At 56.9% G+C, this 13,149-nt stretch overlaps 2 protein-coding genes across 9 annotated transcripts in view; one reads left to right on the top strand and one right to left on the bottom strand.

The window, feature by feature from the left end:
- The window catches only part of CDH23 (cadherin related 23), a 396,562-nt gene that overhangs the window by 86,494 nt on the left and 296,919 nt on the right, over window positions 1-13,149 (bottom strand). For all 6 annotated transcript variants that reach the window (XM_082715700.1, XM_082715699.1, XM_082715695.1 and 3 more), the window contains 3 exons: window positions 11,899-12,047; window positions 3,151-3,211; window positions 2,273-2,421 (listed from right to left, as the gene is read on the bottom strand). In XM_082715700.1, the coding sequence (XP_082571826.1) occupies window positions 2,273-2,421; window positions 3,151-3,211; window positions 11,899-12,047 (359 nt within the window). The remainder of the gene's footprint in view (window positions 1-2,272; window positions 2,422-3,150; window positions 3,212-11,898; window positions 12,048-13,149) is intronic.
- On the top strand, window positions 4,128-12,971 carry LOC309855650 (uncharacterized protein C10orf105). Of its 3 annotated transcripts, none has more exons than XM_082716225.1 (2): window positions 4,128-4,343; window positions 8,398-12,971. In XM_082716225.1, exon 2 carries the CDS (start codon window positions 8,403-8,405, stop codon window positions 8,772-8,774), a length of 372 nt encoding a protein of 123 aa, XP_082572351.1. In that variant the 5' UTR covers window positions 4,128-4,343; window positions 8,398-8,402; the 3' UTR covers window positions 8,775-12,971. The 3 variants fall into 3 exon arrangements, with proteins under 3 accessions (XP_082572351.1, XP_082572349.1, XP_082572350.1); XM_082716223.1 differs by lacking the exon at window positions 4,128-4,343 and adding an exon at window positions 5,005-5,587; XM_082716224.1 differs by lacking the exon at window positions 4,128-4,343 and adding an exon at window positions 6,568-6,656.

Genomic DNA, 13,149 nt, shown 5'->3' with positions numbered 1-13,149 from the left:
ATCCTACCTCTGTCCTGGGTGCTTGCTCATATATTCCTACCTTAAAATGATTCGGGTGTTATGCATCAGACTCCGGACCCTGCAGGGTCTGTATGTGAGGCCACAGAGTGTAGGGACTGAGAGAGCAGCCCCGCATGGACTGCTGGGGTGTGAAGCCACCTCTTCCCTTACTGCTATGCAACCCTAAACACGGTGGCCAATCCCTCTCTGCCTCAGTCTTCTCCTCTATACAATGGATATGATAACAGTGCCTACCTCGTGGGGCTGTTATGAGGGTTAAACGAGTTCAAGGGCATAAAGCATACGGTTAGGTACCACTTGAGGATTTACTATTCCTCAGAGTTCATGGGGAAAGGAACAAAGGAGGGTAGGCAAGCAGGTGTGCTTCTGGGTATCCCATCCCCCCACTGACTGGCCCAGCCTGGCTTTGAGCTGTTTTATGCTATATCCTGGCCCACTGTATACCATTTTGTTTCAAAAGGTCTGTGGTTAGGGGCACCTGGTTGGCTCAGTGGGTGGAGCATGGGGCTCTTGGTCTCGGGGTTGTGAGTTCAAGCCCCACGATGGAGGGAGAGATTACTTAAAAATAAAATGTATTTTTTTAAAGATTTTATTTATTTGACAGACAGAAATCACAAGTCGGCAGAGAAGCAGGCAGAGAGAGAGGAAGGGAAGCAGGCTCCCTGTTGATCAGAGAGCCCGATGCAGGGCTCAATCCCAGGACCCTGGAATCATGACCTGAGCTGAAGGCAGAGGCTTTAACCCACTGAGCCACCCAGGCGCCCCTTAAAAATAAAATATTAAAAAAAAAAGTTTGCAGTCACAATGTCAAGGCTGACAGGAGTAGCTCTGGAGAGAGGTACCCACCTGCTCCTGAGAGAGTGTAGAGCGAGGGGGCCACAGGGAGGGCTGTGATTAGAAAGCTTCAAGTCCAGGTAGCCAACCCAAGCTACGGTGATGTCATTCCCCCTGTGGCCTGAAGCGGGCCCCACAAAGAGCGCCCTCTGACGTGGGTGCCCTTATCAGCGTGTGCGTGAGCAATTCACAGCCCTCCAGGGGAATGGGACTGTGTGGGGTTGCTCCGGTGCACCTTCAGGTAACTGAGTGTGACCACCCCCTCACCAGTGCCTGGCATCATCCGGAGCAGCCCCAAGGTGGAAACTTGACCCCAGGGAACGGATCCCCTCAGCCATTCCCACCCAGGGAAGAGTTCACTCGGAGGGCTAGCTGTAAGGACCCAGACTGCTTTTTCCATCTCCCCCTGGGGCAAAGCTGAGGGGGCAAACCCAGCAGGAGATGGGCCAAGGCTGAGTCACCCACTCCCTAGCACCCCCGGGCATGATGGTGACCCCCCACGGGCTGCTGTTCATTGTTTCCAACCTGGGGAAAGAGTGTGGTAGAGATGGGGCTGATAAGCAGCTCAGTGTGCTCCACTCAGTCCTGGGGAAAAGTCCCTGCTCGCTCCCCACCCCGGCTTTTCCCATCTTCCTCCTACTCTTCACCTCTGGGCTCTGACTCATTTTCCACCTGGTTCCGGGGCAGGGGCTGGGAGCTGCTGAGTGTGCAGTCGGGGGAGGGTGGGGTGACCTTGAGGGGTCATCGCATTTCCCTCAGCCATGTCTCTGCCACTGGGCACAAGAGTGCCTCAACCAGCCCAGCCAGGAGGAAGATCTGTGTGTCTGTTTCCGCCCCTTCAGGAAGACAAGGGTTTAATTTGATCTCAGACACAGGGGGCAGGGGCTCGCGGTGAGTGAGGTGGGCAGGAAAGGACACATTTGACAGGGCAGCTGGGGGTGGTAACTGGAATATTTGGGGGACACTTTCAATGGAGAATGCACTGAACCTGGAGTCGGAGGACGGGGCTCAAGTCCTGGTTCTATCACCCGGGACCCCTCCGCTCCTCAGCTCCCTCACGTGTAAGATCTAGTTGGCAATGTCTCTAATCTCAAGGTCATATTTGCGAGATTTCCTTCTGAGATGTGCAGGCAGGGGGGTTAGTAATGTGAGGATACCTCTTTCTTCCATGAGGAGAGACAGCAGTATCACTGACCCCCTTCTACACCTGGAGAAGCTGAGTCTCGGAGCAAAACGACACTTCCGGGATCCCAGTCCGGGCTTCAGCATCCCCTCCCGCAACTGTAGCCTCGGGTCATTCAGCACCTAAATCCATGGTGGCCTGCCCCCATCGGGCCCCGGCTGGTGGCCCTCTCTGGGCCGGTTGTGGTCTTGGTCCACCGCCCCCCCCCCCCCCCCCCCCCCCCCGGCATCTTACCCTGACGGAGCTCCGCATGGGGCCCAGGTCGTGGTTGTAAGCCTCCACTATCAGCACGTGGGATGAGTTGCGCTCTCGGTCCAGGGGCCGGGGCCCTCGCATCAGGAGCCCATTGCTGATGTGGATCCGGAAGTTGTTGCCATGGTTACCTGAGTGGAGGGACAGAGGAGATGCATAGGCTCCAAGACATGGGATGCTCGTGGCATAGTGTGTGTGTGTGAGGGGGGGAACAGGGGCAGTGGGAGACCCTGACCCTCAGAAGGCTGATCCTGCCCAGAGGTCTTGGGAGCCTGGCTGAGGCCCATGATGGCAAGAAGTCGTCTGCCTCACACTACCATGGCCTGGAAGGATTTGAGGGAGAGGGCGAGAGCCTGCCTTGTACCCTCCTTATGGGAAGGCTGGGGGTCCCTTGATACTCCCATACTCAGACGTGTCAGTGGATTCAATATTTCAGAAGGATCTGGGACTCTACAAAAAGAGGAACTAAAACCAAATTCTTTGTGGGTGGTTGAACTGATGCTTTTATGTACATCTTTGGGCTAGTCCAATACCCACTGTGTCATCTTGGGGTATCAGCACTCTGATTTTCCTTTAGGGATCCACCCCCCTCTACTCTCAGTCCAAATGCTTTGTGTAAGGGTGCTCTTACCCCGAGTTCCAGAGTGGGCAGGTCAGCAGATTTTAGTCTCTGGCCAATAGTAATTAGTTCAGGGATGGTCCCATGCTATATGTTGGGCCAATGACCATCTCCGGGGGGCTCACTGCTGGGGGCTGCCCTATCCCAAGGCCCCCTCAGTCAGGATGATATCCCTTGGCTTCGCTTCCCAGACTCCTGGCAGCCCAGAGAAGCTCTGCCATCCTAAGGGGTGCTCACTCACCTTGAAGGATACGGTACCACACACGCCCAAACTCGCCCTCATCCGCGTCTGTGGCTTTCAGCTGAGGGAGAAAGAGACACGTGGTCACTCCTAGAATTCCACCCCACAAGAAGAGAAGATCGTGTATGAAGCCCCTCTCCTGCCTTCCACACCACCCCCAGCCCATCTGGGCCAACCCGTGGTTTCCCACAGAAGCTGGGGTTATGAGAGAGAAGGACACGTCTGTCTGCCTCCTTGCCCCTTGAAGACACCTGTTGATGGCTCTCTGCTGCCTTGTATGGCAGGGGACCTGCCAGCTCTGCTCTTTGATCCTCCACGAGGGTCTTGGGGAGAATGGGGGGAGAAGGTAGATAATGGATGGCACGGTAGCTCTCCAGATCTAGACTTCACGGGGTCAGCCCATAGGAACCTGCTTCCCTCCTTCAGCCTTTTGAGATCCCAGGAGCCTTGTCCCAGTGGGGTGGGGGTGGGGGCAGGAGGCTGGATTGAGGGGCTGCTTCTTGCCTACACTTTCTAGATCTGAAACCACTCCCGCCATACTGAGTCCCAGCTGGGCACTGTGTCCTGTGACAGCCACTCTGTAGAAGCCCCCAAATCCCACCTCCTACCAGGTGGCTCCATCCTCAAGCACCTACACATTTGCTCCGGTCTAGTGTCAGACCCCACCCCGCCCTCCTCGGTTGGCGGTGCCTCAGGCTCCTGCATGGTCTCTGGTGGAACCCGGGGGCGTGCCGTTCTCACTGAGAGATACTGCGTGGTGTTTATCCTTTTCCACACGGAGTCCAGCCTCGAGGCAGCAGGCAGAGTCACGGCTGGCCCTGCGGCGAGTCCTGTCCAACCAAGAACTGAACACCTACTCTACCCTGAAGTGAGAAGAGACATTGCTCCCCTGGAAGGCGAGGCAGGAAGAGGCTTCACTCCATGTGGCTGGGAGGACCCAGGGCCTCAGGACGTAGTCTTGGCTGGTGGTGAATTACTTTGTGATACCCTGGATCTCTCCCTTCGTCCAGGTCTGCTCTCCTCTCTCCACCTCTCCCCGCAACCCTGTGGTGCGCACTGGGGCCGCCATGTTCTTATGGACCATGGCCAGCGGTGACCGGTCTGGGAGAAGGAACCTGATCCAGAGTGGATCCATCTTTCGCTGGGACTTTGGACCTTGGGCCCAGGAAAAAAGCAAGTCCGTCTTCCTACTGGTAAGAACTGAGAGGACGTGAGCTCCCCTTCCACCACTCCCTCCTCACCAGCTCTGCCCAAGCCACAGCGATTGATCTCCTTTTGTACCTTGAATGTCAAGTGTGTGCTATTTCCTCCCCCGGCCAGCCCTCCCTCCAGATACTTGTGTGCTGGCTCCCTCACATTCTCCGGGTTTCTGCTCAAATATCTTCTCCTCATCCGGCCTTCTCTGAGCAACGTTATGTGGAACTGCATTCCCCACTCCAATACTGAGGCTGTCCCCACCCCCATCAGCTGCTGACCTACCGCATCCAAGCTTACTTTCTACATTCCGAGAGAGGGGGGCCCTTGTCCACGGTTACCTCCCCAGAGGGGATGCTCTGGCTTCTGGGAAGAAAGGTGACTGGGGGAGGGGACGCGTGTGGGGAGGTGCGGGGGGTGGGGGGGGAGGAGTGAACGTTGTGGGGAGGTCTGGAGTGCCACCACCTGGAGGGGCTCCAAGGGCCCACCAGAACTATAAGGAGCAAGCCATGCTGTCCCTCAATCCTGTACCTTCTGCCCCAAGAGCTCTTGGACCTTTGAAAATGTCTCTGACCCCTCGCTTCTGTAGCCAGACACCTTCAAAGGGCAGGTAGTTTTCTGGGAAGCTGAGGCGTAAGCCTGGACGGTGAAGGGCCCAGGGACCCAGGAGGGGAGGAGGAGCACGGGAGCTGTCGGGGCCTATCCCTCTGCTGCTGGGCTGTAGCCCCTCTCCCCTCTCCCTGGTAACCCAGAGGCTGGAGGCCGGCAGGCACTGAATAGCAAGCTGCTGGCTGCCGACCATACCATTCAGACGCCCAGTGGGGGAAGGTGAGAGCGGCTGTGAGGCTGTGAGCTCCTCCCCGTAGCTCCCCAGTGCATCTACCCCCGGCCCCTGCGAGGGCTCCAAGGAGACCGGCTGGAGTGAGGCTCTGGGAGGGCTTGGGAGTGACGGGCTCCTCTGCAGGGCTCCCCTCTCCCTCTGCCTGGCCCAGTTGCCATCCCTACCCTCTTGGCTGTCCCCTCCCCCAAGGCAGGGCCCAAACTCTTCCAGACAAAGCCAGGGCTAGCTGGAGAGAGTGAAGACGGCCCACTCTGCCCAGCCTGGCTGACTGAGGGGCACAGGGCACCGCAGAGTCCAGGGCAGGCGAGGGTCACGGTTGGCACCTGCTGCTCCTTGGCCCTCCCGTGGACAGTTAAGACGACCTTTCGACCCAGCTTGGGACTGCTGAGCGCTGGCTCTAAGGTCAGTGCTCGGGGACTGCAGGAAAAGGCTTGGTGAAGAAAGTGGGGCCAGGCGCTTGCTGGGGTACTCTAGGGAGGATGTGAGGGTACGCTCAGACCTGGGGAATCCCTCTGCTTTTGTAGAAAGTGGAAACGGCCCAGGGCAGGATAGTGACTAGCCCAAAGCCACATAGCAAGATGTGTTCTGAGGTTAGCCCCTGTGCTGCAGCCAGCACTGCTCTACAGAGTTCTGAGGAAAGAAAGAAGGTTCTAGAATGAACTTGCAAGTGATATGTCCAGAGCAGGGCCTGCCAGTGTGCCTTTGGCTTGTGAGCAAGGGTAAGCTTTAACTGCCCCTCAAGACTATTCCTAGCCTTGGTCTGGTAGAGGCCTCTTTTTTCTGCAAGCAGCTGGCCCTTGCTGGATCAGAGGGCCTGTAAAGGGGCTGGCAGCTGGTTTTGCCACGGGTTCCAAGGAGGGTGGCCTGAAATTTTCAAGCACTTGAGAATCTCTTGCTTCTAAGAAAACTACTAAAATGTTAATTACAGCCTCATTTATCTTTTTTGTTCAAGTGCTTCCGCAGGGACTGAAGTCTGGACCAGCTTTGCTAGCCCAACAGGATCTCCCGATCCATGTGGGGGCCTTACAGTCCTATCAGGACTAATGGGATTGAGACCTCCCCCACTTCTGATTGCCCTTTTCTCCCTCCTAGCCAAATATTGCTCTGGGCGGCAGGAAAGAGGGACAGTTTTCTCCCTGTGGGAGATGGTGTGGGCACATCCCATCGCTTCTCCATGCTCATAGGCAAGGGCGGGCCAAACCTCACATAGCTGCCCAGCCAGAGTGCTTTCCAGGCCCAATGCCTGAAAGGCAGAGGCCATGGGCAGCTAGACGGGCATCAAAATTTCCAGCTTGGAGTTGGGAGGGGTCATGTTCTGTCTGGAAAGCCTGGAAGGAGTGATGGCAGGGAATGGGTGGGCGGTGGGGGTGGGGGTGCCCTGACTGCCCTCCGGTGGCTGGGCGCAGGACAAGGCTCTAGGCAGGAAGGAGGCTGAGCGCAGGGAGCTGGGAGTGAGGTCCTGCCGCTGCTGGTGAGTGCTTGGGGTAGGGATGGGGGCTCCAGAGGGTGGGGGCTGGGTGTCTCCTCTATGTTCCCTACATGCACAGCACATTTCAGCCCACCGACAGAGCCTTGATGTGACTCTGCTGAGCCATGCTAGAAACTCAACTGTAAGTTTATTCTAGGCTGTGAGCTGGAGGAGGAGGAGAGTAACTTGCTATCCCTCGTCTTTTTTTATTAAGATCCTCTTGGGGTACTTTTCTGTCTTGTGTTTGTAGAAATCAAAGATCACCCATGCTGGCCTGTGAGCTGAAGGTAGCCTGTGTGTTTTGTGTGGCCTGTTCTAGTGTTTCAAATATTTGAAAATTCATTTCAAATTTTGGTGGTGGTGGGGTTCAAGTTTGTTTACTTTGTAGCATATTCCCCCCTCCCCCACCAGTCTCTGGCTTTAACCAAATTTGAAACAGTTGTCAACATTTAAATGTCAGGAACATCTGCCTGAAAAAATCCTGGCAATTTCTGGCTTCTCTTGGGAAACAGGAAGGGCTGACCAACCAAACTGAGCCGGTGTTTCATCAGCCTGGCCGAGGCACCCCCACCTCCCTGAGGGCCCTCTCTGCGTAGACCTGCCACCTGCCCTCTGTGGCCACATGTTACCTACTGGCCAAGCCCTCTAGGTATTTTCATCTGCAACTCCAGATATATTTAACCAGAAGCTCAGCCTGATTTTCCACCTCCAAAGATCCTCTGGTGAGCTCCCTCTAGTGGGCTGGTCCTGAGTGAAAGCAGATAACTGGTGTCTGGTGAGGAGGGGTGTGTTTTGAGCCCCACCTCGTGAACCCTGTGGCTCTCTGTCAATTATTTCTCACCTGTTCTAGGAGGGGCTCGTGATCCCAGAGGACTGGGGAGCCACAGGGCCAGGAGTCAGGAAACCTGCTTCTGGCCTTTGCTCAGCCATGGCTCACAGTGTGGGTCTGGGCTTGGCCTTCCCTCGTTGGGGTCTCAGATTCCTTACTTGTCATGGGAGCAGGCTGGGCTGCATTGGGAAGCACCGACCGGAATGCCCATGGGAACGGGCAGATGGAATATGGATCTGTCATGGAGTATGGTGATCTGGGGGCCAGACACCTGTCTGAAGGGGACAACTGCTACTCGACCTTGCTACTGGGTGCCAGGCACCAACCGGCCCTGTGTTGCCACTGTTGAAATTCCGGGATTTCCAGAGAAGCCAGATATCTTATGTGAAATCTCTTGGGGTTTGGTCTGTGACTTCTAAAATATTCACAATTAATTGAAATTTATAAAAACACTAGACCCAAGGACCCAATGAAACATACCTGTGGGCCCCCAGTTGGCAGCCCCAGTGTTAGATGATTGTCAGGGTCCTTGCCAGCTGCAGCACCCTATAACTGAGGACTCGTTCCGGGCCAGGGAGCAACCTACTGATGCAGCTGGCCAGACATCCCCAGGTTTTTAGGTACAAGAATTGATTTTGCAATGCCAAGAGGCAGTACCCTCCTGTCTCCTCTGGGCAGGTGGGCAGGGGATATAGCAGAAAGAGGACCTGAGTTTGGGACCAGCTTCATCACTTCCTGCTATGTGACCTGAGACTTGTCAGCCTCTCTGGTCCTCCCTGTTCTAACCTGTAATATGGCCACGATGCCATCTGCAGCTAGGTTAGCAGCCCCCAGCCCCCATCAATGTTCCCTTCCCTTTCCAGCCCCTGGGCTCAGCTGACTTGCCGCTGAGCTCCTGTCCCCTTCCTGTTGCAGGAGCCATGAGCACCCAGGGTCCCAGCCCCCTGGCCTTCCTCACAGCTCCTGTCACTCCCGGCAGCAGCACAGAGGCAGCAGACCCCCTCCCCATGCTCATCGCCCTTGCCTGCATCTTCCTCCTGCTGGCCAGCTGTTTGCTGTTCATGACCCTCTGCAAACCGGCAGCGCTGGACCCAACGCAGCGCCGGGCTCGGGAGTGCATGCCCCACCACCCTGGGAGCCCCAGCGAGCCCCAACTCCGGCTCTGGAAGCGCCTGGGCTCTCTCCGCCGCTCCCTGCACAGCTTCCGCAGGGGCAGGCCTGCTCCCCGACGCCCCCTGCCGGGCTGTGATGACAGCCAGGACTGTGACTGCACGGAATCCACCAAAATGTGACAGGGTGGCCCTGCCCTCCAGGACCCACACGGGACCCACCCTCGGACCCTCCTGTCTTGGACAGAGCCTGGAATCAGGGGCTGCAGAGGACGTGGGACACACATTCAGCCCCAGTGGTCCCCTGTGTCCCTGGGCCCATGGCCTTTCCCAGAGACTGCCCTAGGAGGAATACAGGCTTCTCTACAGACCCTTCAGCTACTGCCTGCTAAAAGACCGCTAGGCTGACTGGGGGGCCAGACGGTACAGCCTGCGGCCCCTGGTACCCTCCCCTCTGGCTCCCAGACACCAACAGAAGTCCTGCTCACCCTCCAGGTGCCAAAGCCAAGTGTGGATTCCAGTGGGAGTTGCTAAATGGCCAAGGGTTCCCTCCAGGCAAGCAAAATACTCAGCCCACATGGCGGGCAAGGTACCGTTTTTCTCTCTGCGCCAACTCAGTGCCCTAGGCAAGATGAAAGCCTGGGGTTTCTCTCCTTGGAATTCCTGCGCCCTACCAGTATTCACCTGAAATCCCCGGGAGCGGCCAGCACTCTTGTGGTGGGTGAGATCCCCAGTGCCCACTGGGAGGAGAGCAAGCAGGAGGCTCTCAACAATACCCAGCTGGTAACCATCTTGGCAACCATCTTGGTGGCCCCACCCACCTTGCAGGTGCTGACATTACTATGGACCAGGAAGGGGCTGAGAATGGGTTAAGGAGCTCCTTGAGAGCCAGGACCTGTGCTATCAGAGTGGTGGGAGGCAATGTCAGGAGCTAGAAGTGATGCCAGCTGGACTCTGAGAACATGTCATAGCGCTCCTGCCTCACCCAGGGGCAGAGACATCTCCCTTTGGGGTAGGAGGGTCCAGACCTCTCCAGGACAGCACCTCAGGTCTGGAGCACACTAGGTCTGCTCTCTTTCAGTTTTTGGCAATTGCGTCATTGACTGGCTACCTGTCAAAGCAAAATCACTCTGGAGTGGACGTCTCAGCATTCCAAAACCCCAAATTCTCCCCACGGGGCCATGCCTGGACACTCTGACTCCCAGATTTGGAGAATGGACAGAGGGGTTCTGAGTTGCCTACCTCCTGCTCCAGAGAGTCAGCTGGCCAGGGCCACCTGGTGCCCCGCCATGGGCTGCCCCAGCTCCCCTGTGCTTTGTTCGACTCACGGTGCAGTCAGCTGGGTCTTCTCCAAGACTGAGCTCCAGTTTTGCCCCTTGCTCCCAGTGGTTCCAGCTCCAGAACCATCCCTGGTTTCCAACTGCTGGCTAGAGAAAGCCAGAGCTCCCTAGTCTGACATTCAGTGCCTTCTGGGAGCTGGCTCTGAACTATCTTTCTAACCTCACCTTGACCCAAGACTCCAGAAGTTCTGAACAACCTACCCTCCCCAGGCTGTGGCTTACGCTGCACAAGGCACCCTCTCTGTGAGGCCATCTTTGGTCTCCAGCCAAAAGCCACCTCCTGCCTGGAACCCTTCCCATCTCTCAGAGGGACAGCAGGGATCGCTTCTACTCAACAGTGTGGGCAACCCAGGTCTATGTCTCCTCCTTCCTAGGTTCTGGGAGTTTGCAGAGAGCGGGACCACCTCCACCCTCTCACATCACTAGCTCCAGGCACAGAAGTACGAACAACGTCTCTATTTCCTGAGTGAAGGGTGGGCCAGCTGGGTGTGTCCCCACCCCTCAAAGCTTAAGGAGTCTTGCAGGGGGAATCTTTATCCCTCACATGCCCCTAAACAGAAGCTCCGTCTCCAAGCATGCTGGTGAGGCCCACTGTACCTTCACAAAGAGTGAGGCCGCCTCTGCCAGAAACTTCCAGGGCCTTGAAGAAGTCACTAATGCCTGATTTCTCCCTTAGACACGGGGAGATTGGGAGCTGCCCTGTCTCACTCCTGAGCTCTAGGATTTCAGGCTGTGTCGTGTTGTGTAAATAGAAACTAATTCTTCAGGGTTAGAAAGTGGGGCAGGCCTCGTTCCACGGGCGTTCGTTACCCTCTCCCCTTCAGCTTGTTACCCTCAGCCTGGTTCCCTTCCCAGAGCCTCCCTGACACACCCCAGGATGAACTGGGCCTAGAGTCACCTGCCCAACACTAGGTGCTTTCTTCCTGGAGGCCGGGGGTGGGGTGGAGGGGTGGGGGGGGTGGGGCAAGGCTTCCCGGAGGGCCTGAAGGAAACTGAAAAGCTGGGGATGGACAGGGGGGCCCTCACAGCACTGGCCACATACCCCAGCATGTCTCCACTTTGGTCCCGGGAGACTGTTGGTGAATGGGGCAGGTGTGAGGCTAGAGGAGCAGCCGAGCCCCAGAGGAAGAGAACCTCCCGGCTCCTCCTTCTGGAACAGTCCTCCAGCCTCTGGCAAATCCCTGGAGCTTCCTGGATTCTCTGGGCCTCTGGAAGTCGGCACCCTGCTCCCAGCCCATTTCCTGCCAGGCCCCTGGCCCTGACGTAGCGAGCGGGACACACTTCCAGCCCCTCCCGATGCTGGGAGCTTGCCCCCACGGACAGGCCCAGATTTGCTGTATTTGGCTCAGCCTCCACTTCCACAGCTGGTGAAGAGGGTGATTCAGGCCTGCCCCCCACCCCCTGGCCCCAGCAACGGAGGCCTCCAGGGCAAGCTGGGGGAGGGCACCCGAGCCTCACTTTCTGATCCTCCCCTTTCTCCCTCAGAGCCTCAGAGCTGTTACTCTAGCTCCCTGGGCAAAGGAGCTCTTTCTTCTTGTGCTTGTTTACTTCCCCAGAGGGGAGCTTTGGCCAAGGGCCCCATGAAAGCCTCTCTGTTCTGGGCCTAGCTGGGCCCTGGCTGTTTCCCCTCACCTCCTTGCTGGGAAAATGTGACTGACAGCTCCATCCCCTTGCTTTTCTGAAAGGCCCTCTGGGTGGCATGGGGGAAGAGGAGGGGGTTTGGGGGAAAGGCGGGAGGCAAGGTCTTCCTTCTGTTTTGGGGGGAGCCAGGGTACTGTCGTAGGCCACAGAAACTAAAAGCCTGGTCTCCCCGAGAGGGAGGAGGGTGCCTGGCTACTTCCGGGGCAGCCGCTAGACCCTCCCATTTCCATCCCGTCACATAGCAGGGCCACAATGCCACTGAGCATGTGTGCAGCCCTGTGTGCCCCCAGCCCTCCAGCTGCCCCCAGGGGGCCACGGCCACCTGCCTGCACGATGCTGTGTCCTTCAGGGATGTCCTCTGGGATGCTGGCCTCATAGCTGCTCTGTAGAAAGATGGGCCGGTTGTCATTCACGTCCAGGATGGTGACAAACACGGTGGCCGTCCCCGTGCGCCGCTTACCTACGGGGCCATTGTCTGTGGGAGTAGAAGGTGGATGGGTTGTTAGCAGCTGCCTGGTGGGCAAACTCCCTGGGCATGTGTCCCGTGCATCCCACCTGCCCTGGCCTTTGTAAGGGGCGGCTCTTTCCTTTTAATAAATAGAGGATAAGACTAACGATGATTAACCTCTCCCACGTGCTATTCTAGCTCATTCCACCCTTGTAAGAAGCGTGGGAAGTAGACGCTGTTACCATCAGCCCCATTTTACAGAGAAGGGAACTGAGGCACAAAGGGGTTCCATGGCAGCTCCTAGAAAAGAGACCCACGTCAGGTCCCGGATCACTTGTGAGTGCAAACTCACCAGGAAAAACTGTCTTTGAAGATGCAAGAAGTTAAGAATTTGGAGCTGAGATATCCCGGACTGGCTGGGTGGGCCACAGACCCAGGGACAAGGGTCCTCAAGGGAAAGAAGGCAGAGGGAGCTTTGATTTGGAGACAAGGTCACATTAAATCAGAGGCATGGATTGGATTCTTGCAGCTGCAAGCCCAGGAGGACTTAGAGCCACCAGAAGCTGAAGGAGTCAAGAAAGGGTTCCCTCCTAGAGCCTTGAGAGGGGGATGCAGCCCTGCCGAACCTTGATTTTGAAGTTCTGGCCTCCAGAGCCCTGAGGAAATAGATCTCTACTCTCCTAAGCTACCCAGTTTATGGTAATTTGTTAGAGCAGCCCAAGGAGACAGGCACAGGTGTGGGGATCACAGGCCAACAGCTCTCAGGGGGCCAGGTGGGCAAGACCTGTGGGGGCACACACACGGAGGGCCCGCCTCGACGGGCAGCTCGGCTCTCTTCCAGTCCACTGTGGAGGACCGAGGCCGAGGGTGGACCCAGTGACACGAGATCTTCCGATTTCTCCAGAGAAACCGGACATCTGGGCTTCTGCATAAAATCTGATTTTTAAATGTTCCCGACTAGCTGTCATTCTGTATGGAACGAGAGGTGGGTTAAACATGCCTACAGGACGGGGTCAAACACGCCTGTAGAGGATTGGGTCTCTGGGTCCCGGGCACTAGGGTTTCTGATTTCTAAGCCTTAGGTGTCCAGGGGTTCTGCCCCTTTGGTTCCCTACGGGACCCTCCTCAG

This window comes from Mustela nivalis (genome assembly GCF_964662115.1).
Source record: "Mustela nivalis genome assembly, chromosome: 2".
In the NCBI taxonomy this organism is placed as follows: domain Eukaryota; kingdom Metazoa; phylum Chordata; class Mammalia; order Carnivora; family Mustelidae; genus Mustela; species Mustela nivalis.
The sequence above is the reverse complement of the archived record's forward strand: the minus strand, read 5'-3'. Positions and strand labels throughout refer to the sequence as shown.

Bases quoted from the DNA above. Each gene is read 5' to 3' on its own strand.
- LOC309855650 (XM_082716225.1), top strand. From the start codon at position 8,403: ATGAGCACCCAGGGTCCCAGCCCCCTGGCCTTCCTCACAGCTCCTGTC.